The 12,042-nt window shown below is 56.1% G+C and overlaps 3 protein-coding genes across 3 annotated transcripts; 2 read left to right on the top strand and 1 right to left on the bottom strand.

Moving 5' to 3' along the window:
* Window positions 1-97: 97 nt before the first annotated feature.
* CC84DRAFT_1182015 (uncharacterized protein) lies at window positions 98-1,839 on the top strand (the record flags this gene model as incomplete). Its single annotated transcript, XM_018180592.1, has 2 exons — window positions 98-213; window positions 270-1,839. The coding sequence occupies 2 exons, from the start codon at window positions 98-100 to the stop codon at window positions 1,837-1,839; spliced, it is 1,686 nt and encodes a 561-aa protein (XP_018028979.1).
* A 2,476-nt stretch (window positions 1,840-4,315) lies between these two features.
* CC84DRAFT_428025 (uncharacterized protein) lies at window positions 4,316-6,318 on the bottom strand. The gene is made up of 2 exons (XM_018186194.1): window positions 6,150-6,318; window positions 4,316-6,092 (listed from the first exon to the last, which is right to left on the bottom strand). Exons 1-2 carry the CDS (start codon window positions 6,226-6,228, stop codon window positions 4,723-4,725), a joined length of 1,449 nt encoding a protein of 482 aa, XP_018028978.1. The 5' UTR covers window positions 6,229-6,318; the 3' UTR covers window positions 4,316-4,722.
* A 1,789-nt stretch (window positions 6,319-8,107) lies between these two features.
* CC84DRAFT_1200436 (uncharacterized protein) lies at window positions 8,108-11,296 on the top strand. Its single transcript, XM_018181665.1, has 5 exons — window positions 8,108-8,755; window positions 8,812-8,924; window positions 9,013-9,378; window positions 9,475-10,058; window positions 10,201-11,296. Exons 1-5 carry the CDS (start codon window positions 8,363-8,365, stop codon window positions 11,040-11,042), a joined length of 2,298 nt encoding a protein of 765 aa, XP_018028977.1. The 5' UTR covers window positions 8,108-8,362; the 3' UTR covers window positions 11,043-11,296.
* The last annotated feature ends 746 nt before the right edge of the window (window positions 11,297-12,042 follow it).

Genomic DNA, 12,042 nt, shown 5'->3' with positions numbered 1-12,042 from the left:
CGACCCCACTTGGAATTTGCATAATACACACTGCGGCTCTGCGCCTCCTCCCACCACCCTCACCGTCCACCGCCCACCACGCACACGTCCCGCCAACATGGCGACCCAAGCAGCGCCCTCGGTGCAGTCCACGCACCCCTTCACCTGCAACACGTGCCAGGTCGCCTTCCGCTCCGGCGACCTGCAGCGCGCCCACATGCAGACCGACTGGCAGTGAGTGCCCCGCCAACACGCACAAAGTGCACACAGGTACTGACCACGGCCCACAGCCGCTACAACCTCAAGCGCCGCGTCGCCTCGCTGCCGCCCCTCTCCTCCGAAGTCTTCACCGAGAAGGTCCTCGCCAACAAGGCCTCGGCCGCCGCCACCGCCGCCAGAGCCTCGTTCGAGAAGTCCTGCGGCCCCTGCCAGAAGACGTACTACAGCGAGAATGCCTACAACAACCACCTCAACAGCCAGAAGCACAGGGCCAACGTCGCCAAGGCCGGCTTCGACGATGCCGCCTCCGTCACAGGTTCCGTCATGAGCTCCGCTTTCAGCCTGGGCGAGTCCATGGCCTCAACCGCAGACTCCGAGACGACCGAGCTGGACCCCGAGGCCGAGAAGGACTTTTCTGACGTGGCCGACGGCATCAACAACACACGCAGCGATGCTTCCGAGCCCCTCTCGCGCCGCCCTGCACGACCCCACCCTTCGCGAGCCGCCGCAAAGCCCGAGCATCCACTGTCCCCAACGGCCGCCAACGAGAGCGCCAGAGAGGAGGATGGGTCCTCGGTCGCGTCCAGCAACAAGACACAAACAGACCCTCTCCAGGACTGCTTGTTCTGCAACTACCGCTCCCCCAACTTCTCGCTCAACCTTCACCACATGGGGCGCCACCACGGCATGTTTATCCCGGAGAAAGAGTTCCTCGTCGAGCCCGAGAGTCTCATCAAGCACTTGCACGACAAAATCTACGAGCAACACGAGTGTCTCAAGTGCCACAAGCACGCCCACTCGTCACACGGCATCCAGACCCACATGCGCGACCGAGGCCATTGCATGATCGGTTTCGAGACTGACGAAGAGCTGGTCGAGATTGGCGAATTCTACGATTTCCGGAGCTCATATCCCGACGCAGACCGGTTCAATGATATGGAGCAAGATATCGATTCGGATGACTCCACATCTACCGCGGGCGGCGGCGTGAAGCTGGGCGCAGCACGGAAGACGGTCACCACAACCGAGGATGACGAAGCTGTCCACTCGGGTGAAGAAGAAGATGAAGGATGGGAGACAGACAGCACTGTGTCGAGCGTGCCCACCGACGAGATTACCGCCATTCCGATTGATCGTACCCACCGCCACAAGCTTCTCAACAAATCAAAACACCACGCCCATGGCGATCCTCGACCACACAAGAGCGCCGACGGATTCCACTCGCACGCCCACGCCACACCAGTGGCTGTCTACCACGACGACTACGAGCTCCACCTCCCGACAGGTCGCGTTGCAGGCCATAGGTCACTCAACAAGTACTACCGTCAGAACCTTCGCAACTACCCTGGAGTCGCTGAGCGCATGGAGGCCGCGCAACGACGCGCCATCGCAGGTGCAGCCTCATCTGATTCTGACGGAGACGTGGACATGGAAGACGGCGGACGTGGCCGGCAACAACTCACCACCCGCGCCAACGGTGGCCTTGGTATGATCGGCGTGAGCGATTCGAAGAAGGCTGAGATCCGCGCTGTCGAGAAGCGCGAGCAGAAGCGGGAGCAGCGCCACAGGACAAATTACCTGGCTGGAAACGAAAAACGTGCCAACCACCAGAAGCATTTCCGCGACCACTTGCTCCAGTGAGCAACTCGTTTCTGGTCTCTTTTTTTGCGTTTGGTTTGCGTTTGTGCTGCACACCTTGTGCGGTTCATGACTTATGTTTACAAGGGTGGCATGGCTGGCGTTTCTACTAGATAACAGGATGAGGATACCTGACTGCACACCACTTCCGAGTGCAAGAAAATAGAAAACAAGTCTCTTATTCATATTCGAGGCGTAATCCTATCGACCCAAACTCAAATCCCCCCTCAACGCTGAATAGGCTGTGTTGATGGAGAACCACCATCATCGTGAGCCCCGGATTGTAACGGGATGATTGTGGTTCCTCATGGTGACAGATCTTAGGCTTACGCCCCAAAGGTAGGATGCAGCTGCATTGGCGGTGTTGGGAATTCAATGTACGCTCACTCGCTACCCCGAGCTCGATCTATGCACTGACGGGGATGCGGGTAGGCGGTCGTGTATGCGGAGGACCCTAGCGGATGGGGGATGAGAGAACCAGCCTTGCTGGCGTAGTAACAAAGAGAGGCTGGGCCGTCATCTCGCCACCATTATGTGCGGACAGGACAATCTGTTAGCCCGTGTAGGCGCGGTCCTATGGTACCTATCTTAGGTACTGATTAGGCTTGCTGGCAACATTTGAGTTGCGCCCACGCGCAATGTGTGTTCTCAACGAAATTGACCAAGATCCGCGATCGTCCATGGGCCTGCACGATGCGGCGCCTCCCATGTGTTGGTGGCGAGGGCCCAGACAGTCTGAGATATGGATGTGTTGCAGTCTGCAGTGAGGCTGCAACAGAAGCATTGCAGCCTTCTAGAAGGCCGTTTGCAGGGGTTAGGAACAGATTGTGGTCGCTGTTCACCGGGATCTGCGAGATGCGCAAACACAAGTGTCACCCGGCGCGCTCGACCTAGTTGTGTGATAAACACACAGAGACTCGACACCCTGCCAACAGAGATTGGAATTCATTGTATCTATGTCACAGAAATCATAACGTGCAACAATAGAACCATGCCAAAGGTAGCAAGAGCTACCAGCTCTTCTAGTTGTAGAATTCAAGGCGAAGACCAACGGTGACCACGAGCTTGTGAACGAGGTGATGGGCAGCCTGAACGATTTTCGTGCGACATCAAGCAGGCAGAACTCCACCTTACCCAGGCCTACGCAGTCTCACGGTCAGCATTCGTTCATGACCATCACCCGCCATTATAGGAACCGTTCCGAGGATAGGGATCGATTAGCGGCCTTCACTGCCTCGGAGACGGGGCGGCATGACCAAGTGCTGCGCTGTGCCAGAGAAGCCTGCTGCTCGTGCACGGGTTGATGTAGTTATTGGGTTAGCCATGTGGGGGTGAGGGTAGGCGATGATGTGGGGATGCACAGCACGACGTGAAGAAACCCACATGCGCTCATGCAAACGTTCACCACATCTTCCGACGGAAACCCCGGATCATTGCTCAGAGAGCATCCGTGCGTGGTAGATATACCGGGTGGCTTCATTACGAAGTATCCCACGGATCCCACCTGCTGCCGTCTAGACGACGCGGAGGAAGATCTATCTGTGTCATATTTGTGCTGTGGTCTGGAATCGCAGTATTACCACCAATACGAGCTTCGATGACATAGGCTCTGTGGCTGGTCCAACCCCTTTCAAGCCTCTGGCGAGGCTACGGCGGCAGCTTGTTTCTCACCCTGCGACCACGTCTCCCGCGCGAAGCTACCAATTCCTAGCCGCGATACCTGCGATCCTGCGTGACGAAATACATAATCGTATCCGCGCTCCCATGGGGCGTAGCATCCGTCGCCAGAGCTTTATGCGCGTGAGACATTTTCGCCATTGGGAGATGCCTCGCTGCGCCTATACTGCATCCAACCATCTCCACTCGGCCCACTGGGCAAATAGCACGCGTTTGATTGGGTGGTGCGTCAGGCCCAGCGATGGAGGAGGCTGTGCCTCGCTACAGACTGCAGAAGCGACAGAGGAGTTGTGGTGGGGTTCGAGGGCGCGGGAAGCGGGAACTTGCAAACAGTCAAGCTGTAGACTGCATGTGGGGTCAATTGATGCTTTCCAACTTCCAAGCAACCTTTTTTGGACAGCGCGTTCGACCATATTGGCGTGCCTCGGAGCACATGGCAAAAATGAACAATAGGACTTCGTGATTGTTGCCCACGGATTGGAATTAACGGTCTTCCGTGAACACTTCCACGCATCTGCCGTGGGCCGCCGCACATCGCCATAAAAAGCAACGCACAAAGATTTCCAATTAGTCTCCGCCGTCTGGTGACGATGATGCAGCAGTTCAGGGCCGGTAAAGGACCCTTGGCCGGTCGCAGTCAATCAGGGTTCGTGAAATCTCTGCCTGCGCTTGCGTTGGCCATGTGCGGGTGACCACCGCTCGGCTGGTGGGCTTCGCGTCAGCCATGCAGCTTGGGGCCCGGCGTCAATAGCGTCAGCAAATGTTCTGGAGAAGCACTGGAGCAGCATCACCACTATGCAAAGTCAAAGCAAGATAGTGTACGACATCGTGAAAACCGAACGGTCTATTCAATCGAACAAACGCCGATGCTCAGTCTAGGAAATTTGAGCACCCCGCGATGCAAATCAAACAGCCACCCATTCTTGAATAACGTTTATGTACGGATCGCTCGCTCGCTAGACCACCCATAGCCGACGCAAGCGAGTATATATAAAAAAATGCCTTGAACGCGGGTAGGTACACGTCCAGGCTGGGTTGAACTATACACAGGCGACATTTACGGTCGGAAGTGGTAGGTTGCTGCCCACTGGCATGGGCAAACAAGTCGAACTAAAGTAACGATTGTGGCTCCAATAAACAAAAGGTGCCTCAAGGCGTCATGAGTCATGGCGTCGTGAAAATACATCTTGTAGTGCCAGCCTTGGAAGACTAGATCCAGTTTGGAAATGTAGAAGGTATATCAAAGGTATCGAACCCAGGGAAGCTCATGTTGGGTTGATCGAACGCCCAAGGGTCATTACAAGCGGCTTCATCAATGGCGTTGGGCATTGCAATGGCTGGTGTCTCAGCATACATGTCGCCAGCAGTAGTCGCTGGCATGGGTGCTACAGAGCCCAAAGCTTTCGACAGATCGAGCTCTAGTCCCTGGGCTTCAGAGGCGGGATAGTGGGGTGCTGATGTCGGCGGGCGAACCTCATTGGAAAGCCCATGGCAATAGACGGGCATCTTGTCTTCCCAGAACAGCGTCTCACTTACAGCGGAGGCAGGCGCAAGGTCGGAGAACAAGTTCTGCTCTCCGATCTCGGATGGAGACGACGAAGTTGAAAGCTCAGGCGCGCTGTGCTTGGATTCACCGCTGTGAGAGATGGGCTGTACTACAGAGTCGGCCAGGTTGCTGGTGTCCAAAGGCAGGTCTCCCGCGGACCACGTAGGATGGGTCAGGCCAGCAGATGGAATGGGCCACTCGTTGTCAAGATTGGGAAGACAATCTTGCGAAGGAGATGTCGAGAGGCTTCCGTAGCCAAAATTGCGCGCGACAGAAGCAAGGGAGTTCGACCATGGCCATTGCGGTGCTCCCATCGCATCCGTCAGGTGCGTCTCTGTCGGAGAACAAGTTTCTTGTGAAAAAGCTGCGCTCCGGTTGGCGAAAATGGAGTCCTGAAAGTTGCTGGTATCAAGGCTGCCGCTTATGGGCGTCAAAGGAAGAGCGTCATTTTGCGGGGCGACGCCCAACATGGTGTAGAAGTCTCGATTTGACAGGGAGAAGGTATCCACAGATCGCTGAGCAGGCGCTTCTGGCTGACTGTACGAGGACGGCTTCATGTACTGCTCGAAGGCGGTGCCATGGAGGGTATGTGGGCGCGGGATCTTGTAAGGCGCTCCTGAAACGTGGGCGGTGTTGTTATTGCGGTGGCAGGGTCGATGGTGGCCGTTGGCAAAGACAGTCAGATTGCTTTCGGAGTGAGTCGCGGTGACTTTGGGCCTCGCTCGCGCTTGGTGGAGTGTCTGCTTGGTGGTGTCGAGTCTCAGATCAGCGGGCTCCTTCTTGACGCCGCACATGCATTTAGCTCCAGAGTGGCAGCCGCAGTGATTGTCGTGGACTATGGCACGATTAGAAATCTCGCCGGTGCGCAGATCGACTGGCTGCTCACCCTTGGCATCGCGACTGTCCTTGTGCTTGTCCTTGCGGTCGCCGCATTCACACTTGGCATGGTGGGATTTGGACTTGCGCGCGCCGCGACAGTGCTCGCATTGCTTAACGGGGCGGCCCTTGGGGTTGATGTGGTGTAGCTCGCGGTCTGCGCTAGGCCTTCAGCATGCGTGGGTCGAGATTGAGACTTGTTGGGACTACGTACCAGTGTGGTTGCAGCCGCTCACGCGGTGGCCTTTGATGCAGGACTGGCAAGCATACTTCTCGCCATCGACGATCGGCATGCCTTTGGAATCCTACGGCCGATTGCGGTCGTCGCACCAGGCTGTGGACAGCCGAGCGGTGTGCAGAGGAGCCGCACACAAGAACGGAGGCAGCAAGCTGCGAAGAGCCAGGCAAAGAAAAGAACGGAAGTAAGGCAGAAAGTATATAGCAATGCAGAAATTGTGAAGGGGTATCTCCCAATGGTAGAACAGCGGCCGGAGGCTGGCTGGCTGGACGAGACCGTGAACACCGCAAAGACGCCGAGGATGGAGTGGAGAGTGGAGAGGAGCGAAGAGGAGGTTGGAGGGGGGCGAGGTGTTAGAGGAGGAAGAGACCGAGCACAGAGCCGTGAGGCGCTGGCCGTAAAACGCGAATTCTTGCTGGGCGTGGAGAGGCCAAAACGGCAGATTTGTGTGGGAACGTTGGGGAAGGTGTCTGGAGAACAGGATCGAGTGCGGCGAGCGAAGGGCCTAAAGAGACGCGCGACCGCAGACCCGCTCGTTGCGCTGGGCGCTAGGCCGCATGGGGCAAGACGACTCGCTCGTGCCGGGCACGGGCCGCCGATGCTTTTCCTTTACGATGATGAGCGGCGAACCCTGCGCTGCATCTGCGGGTTGCCTTGGCTCCCACCGTGGCTCCCTCGCCCCTCGAGCTCGAGCTGGCTACCCTCACCGCCGCTGCCCGCTGCCTGCTGCCCCAATGCGCGCTGGCTGAGCGCTGCCGACGCGGCACGTGCCGGGCCCGCGCACTGTGAGCCATCCAGCTCGCAGAGGCACCGCAGGCCCCCGCGACTCGCTGCGTGCAGTGCGTGCGAGGTCAGGCCGCCTCATCTGCCTGCCCGCGACGGCCCTGGCCCGTTGCCAAGCGAAGATCGTGTATTGTGTGCAGCTATAGTGCCCAGCGGACATGAGCCGCCTGAGCACGACCCTCGCTTTCAGGTACACCATGGCCAGCTGGCTGCTGTGCGCGCAGCAGTCAGGCCTGCTCGACCGCCTCCCAGACACGTTTAAATGCGCTGCATCGCCGCGCGCCGCGTCCTTGTATCCGGGCGCCCATCTGCATCTGCATCTGCATCTGCTCTCGTGCCTCTGATCGGCAAGCGCCCATGCCAGCCTCCAGCTCGAAACGCCCGCGCTCGCACCCGCAGCGTGCGCGCTCGGAGCACGCCGCGGGGCCTCGCTACAGCACCCAGGCTCCCTCTCCGTGCTGTTGCTGTGGCATGCGCGACGGCTGCACTTTGCCTTTACCATCTGCTGCATGTTTCCGTGGGGCAATCTGTATGCAGTCTGGAGAGGAGCACGCCAGCATGAGCAACCGCCGACAAGCGATAGCGACAGTGACGCAGCTCCCTGATCATTGAACGCAGCACAGTGCCTCATCGTCCCGCCGCGCATCGACTGTTTTCGACAGTCTGTCTCGCGTCAAAGTGAACGTCGGCTATCGCATTGTGGCACGGTTTCGCGGAGCGGTATCTCCGCAGCATACACGACCAAAAGCCCAATTGTACACGTCTAGGTAGTGCGATGCAGCATCAACGGGCGGGAGCAATGCAGCGGCAGACATACGTCTAAGCGCGTCCCACCATTGTGTCGTACGGTGTGAAGGTTGTCTGCCGAGTCGCTGAAAATATTGGTACTTCAACCGCCCATGAGTTACCAAATCAGCCGGACGCACGACGGGTGAACCAGCAGCGAGCCTGCGGGTGCCTCGTATGTACCCGCCCTTCCAGAAGACCATGCGGTCACAGCATGCGTCCATATCGCAGTGCGGGTGCATCTGATGGGTGATGATCTTCTCGTCCGCAGGGTAGCGCATTGGGGCTTCTCGGAAGCTCAGGTTTGTCCGAACAGCGACCACATTGAACATCGCAAAGCTTGCATCTGCGTGCAAACCAGCCTACCGAAGCAGCTTTGAGCCCTCGAGGCTCGTAACCATGGCCATGCTGTCGCCCGTTTGCCCACTGCTTCTGGCTGCTCTTCCAGTGCCTGCGACGCTAGTGCCGAACAACGTAAAGCGGGTCAAAACCCTCGGCCTGCACTCGTCCTTGTTCGCAACACCGACCGCGTCGCGCCGTCTCCAGCACCCCCGCTGCCGCTCCAGCAAAGCCCGCGCAGCTTCGCATCGCCCTCTGCCGACCGCGCGACCCATCATACCATGGCCTCGACGGCTCCGTATGGCGACGCCGACGACAAGTCCGGCGGAGGTTCCGCCATGTTCGTGAACCAAAACGGAGGAACGCCACCGCAACAACAACAACAACAGCATATCCCCACCGACCCAGAGCTCCAATTGCGCGAGCAGCTGCAGATGCATCAGGGCAGCGACATGATGCACCAGGCGCCTCACCTGCAGCAGATGGGCGCCATGAACGCGACGCACCACCACTTCCAGACGCCGCCGCGTCCGGTGCACTCGCCGCAACACATGGCGCAGTCTGCGCAGTCGGTCATGGGCATCGACGACCACAACGCCTTTGCCGACCACGACGGCGCGACCCGGAAGCGCTCGAAGGTCTCGCGCGCCTGCGACGAGTGCCGGCGCAAGAAGGTACGCGTGCTGTTCGCGTCGCCTACGCTTGCGCTTGCGCATCTAACCGCGCGTAGATTCGATGCGATGCAACCAGCGAAAATGGTCCGGAATCATGTTCAAGTTGTAAGCGCACCGGCGCGCGATGTCAGTTTAGTAGACAGCCGATGAAACGCGGACCTAGCAAAGGGTGAGTGTTAATCCGTTCCGCTCCGTTCAGTTGTTCCGGGCGAAGATGCGGACAAGACCGAAGTATACGCAACTGACGCGCCACGAAGCTATATCAAGGAGCTTGCCGATCGCTTGAACTCGCTTGAAAGTCAGATCCAGCAGCCGCAAGCTCAAGCCGCAAATTATGACTTTGCCGCTCTGGACCAGAGTCTGGAGGCTTCATCGCAGTTCTCCAGAAAGCGTACCTACTCAATGTCCGAGAACTTTGCAGACCCGTATAACCGTCCGAGCTGGTCGGCACAGGACCGTGGTACATATGTGACCGAAGACCCCCCAGCTCTCATCTCACTAACTCGTGAAGAACAATCCTTGAACGGGGCCAACGACATGAACAACAACCGACGCGTATCTTTCACAGAGTGGACATTAGTTGGGAACCTCATCACGGGGTCCAATGAGGCCATCATCAAAGCGTAAGTACAACATTTTCGGTCTGGCTGCTACCATCATCTAACCACGTTGCGCTCTTCGCATGTTTAGTAGCATGAACATCACTGACCCTGGAACAGATATTATAGTACGATGCATTCGACATTGCCTCTACTCTCCTCAGAATCTTCTGCTCTAAACCGTCTTACCCAATGTCCATCCAAGTTAAGAGAAGCACTGTTCCTGTCGTTAGAGTGCAGCATCCGCTCGTCTGCACCAAGATCGTTGCCGCCTACTGAAAACAGTATCAACCAAATGTTGCACCAATGCTTCGATACTGTAGATGCAGCGAAGCATACTCTTGACGATCCAGACCACGCTCGTCAGTTCTTCAACAATCTAGTATATTGCCAGTCTCTCGTCTTACTTTTCATCGCTTCGGATCGTCCCAAACCAGGCACAGTCGGCAATTCAGCTGAACTACTTGGTAGGATCGCTGGCGTCATTACTGAAGTTGGACTCGATGACGCGAAAACCCTCACGTCACTCCGCGAACAAGATATTGAGTTATACCAAGCTGCTCGTCAAACCTTCTGGGTGGCTTTCATTCTGGACAGATTTCACGCTTCCAGCAGATCTAAGAACCTGATGCTACCCATACATGAAGGCTCCCCATCAAGAGATGACCATAAGCTTTTGGGGGACGAGGCTTATCACCTTGTTCGTAAGTCCACTTCTCTGACTCTGATCTACGGCGGCGCCACGGCTTTTTCCTCAGGATTTGAATACTCTGTGCTCGTTCCAGAACGTCGGCTCTTCGCTTTTGGATCGCCGTGTAGTAGCATTGTGCTAACGCCATCGTGCAGGTGCTGCAGATATAGTCGGTCAGGTGGCCTCCATCTCGAAAGCTGGCAGTGTTCCTGAGCTGGACCCTGCTTCGCCATTTGCTTTCGCAGCGCTGAGTGTGACCTCACCTGCGACCAGGTATATGAACGGACAGCTCTCGCGCTTTAGAGAGTCGATTGAAATCAGCCCGCTTCCTGAGAATGCTTCACCGTACTTGGCTTACCAGTATCTTCGGGTGTTCATCACACGTCTATCCGACTACAGTTCTTCTATCGAGCTGCTCTCTCTAACCAAGGACCTTCTTCGAAATCTTGGGAATCCGCGAGTGACCCCGCTCCACCACATTTTTGCTAGTCTGGTCGCAACCTCTCTTGGGGATCTGTCGGATCGGCTGGAAACGCAAATAGAGGCTCACGCCGCTATGAAGGAGATGGACGATGGACTAGCAAACGAGCACATCATCAACGCGAGCAGCGACAATCTTGGCTGGGATGCCGCAATACGCGACCTCTTGCACCAAAAGAAGGGCCCAACTCCCTCACATAGCGCTCCTGAACAAACGAGCCCTTCACAGCATCTTGCTGGTCTTCAACATCTTGCCGCCGCCGCAGTCGGCGAGCGTGAAGGTACCGACGCACGCCCTGCGAGTAGCAGTGGTAACGTGATAGCTGCACCGACTCCATCCAAATTCGACAACGACGTCTCCGCCGCTATTGCGGCCGCAAACGAAGCGGCAAAGGCTCAAGCGCAAGCGCAAGACAACGGCTCAGTCACCCAGCAGCGTGTCCACGAATCTTCTGCCACTGAAGCACACGGAACATTCAATGATACGAGTACGCTGGTGAAAGACGATGCATTTTAAGTCTTCTCTCGTTGCGCTGTCGTGTCTCGTTATTGACTCTTGGTTATATGCTTGCGCTGATCGGCTGGGATACAGTACACGGTCTCTTAAATAAGTCACAGAGTAGGATGCGAGGTCGATTGTAAGGTTAAGCTGGACAGATACAACTAGTATGGCAAAGAAAATGAGAGTTGGTACGAATATATATTTTCTTAGGAGGTTATACCCAAGTTTTTATTTCTATACCTAGAGTTTGTTAAATCATATTAGGTAGCTAGTCCTAAATGGATAATATTAGTTTATTAAATCCCGATCTAGTAGCTAATTATAGAGGCTTAAGGTTAGTTCTTAGTATTAGGATCCAGATCTACTATAATGGAAACACGACACTTTTGTTAAATCCGGAAGGGTAGCTAGTCCTAAAGGGTTAGGGTTGGTTCTCGGGCAAGATAACTAAGGGGAAGGGAAAGGGTCTTATTAATACGATAGTATCTTGCGAAGTGTAACGAGTTAATAATATGGCCTAAGTATAATCTAAATAATGTTACGAACCGGAAGGCAGACGGGTGGAACGGGCGCTTATGAAGGTGCGAGGATGCAGTGGCAGGGTTGCGACGAGACAAAGAGCCGCCAAGCCGCTTAGATAGCAGTCACGTGACCTGCTCAGCTGTTCAGGAGCCCTGAGCAACCGAGCAGACATTCTATATAGGAACACGCGTATGAACTCTCATACTCGTGTTCAACCTGTTTATCAATCTATCGTTTGGATTACACTCAGGCCATATTGTTGATTCGTTACATCCCCTCTGATACTATCGTCTCGACAAACCCCTGTTGACGGAAGGAGACTCCGCAGGCACCTGGCAGGTGCAACCGACTAGCCTAACTCTATATAGGCAGGTTTTCCCGCCTAAGCAATACAATACACTTACACTCAACTTCATACCTTTTATTAGGTTATGAGCCCGGCGCTCCACTGCCTGCCCTACTGAGCGTTGCTTTACGCTCTACACCCACAGCT

The sequence above is a fragment of the Paraphaeosphaeria sporulosa genome (assembly GCF_001642045.1).
Source record: "Paraphaeosphaeria sporulosa strain AP3s5-JAC2a unplaced genomic scaffold CC84scaffold_18, whole genome shotgun sequence".
Taxonomy (NCBI): Eukaryota; Fungi; Ascomycota; class Dothideomycetes; order Pleosporales; family Didymosphaeriaceae; genus Paraphaeosphaeria; species Paraphaeosphaeria sporulosa.
Note: the sequence above shows the minus strand (reverse complement) of the source record. Positions and strands in the feature narration are given on the sequence as shown.

Bases quoted from the DNA above. Each gene is read 5' to 3' on its own strand.
- CC84DRAFT_428025 (XM_018186194.1), bottom strand. From the start codon at position 6,228: ATGCCGATCGTCGATGGCGAGAAGTATGCTTGCCAGTCCTGCATCAAA. The intron at 6,093-6,149 runs GTACGTAGTCCC...GGCCTAGCGCAG, and splicing joins GAGCGGCTGCAACCACACTG to ACCGCGAGCTACACCACATC.
- CC84DRAFT_1200436 (XM_018181665.1), top strand. From the start codon at position 8,363: ATGGCCTCGACGGCTCCGTATGGCGACGCCGACGACAAGTCCGGCGGA. The intron at 8,925-9,012 runs GTGAGTGTTAAT...CGCGCCACGAAG, and splicing joins AAACGCGGACCTAGCAAAGG to CTATATCAAGGAGCTTGCCG. The intron at 10,059-10,200 runs GTAAGTCCACTT...GCCATCGTGCAG, and splicing joins CGAGGCTTATCACCTTGTTC to GTGCTGCAGATATAGTCGGT.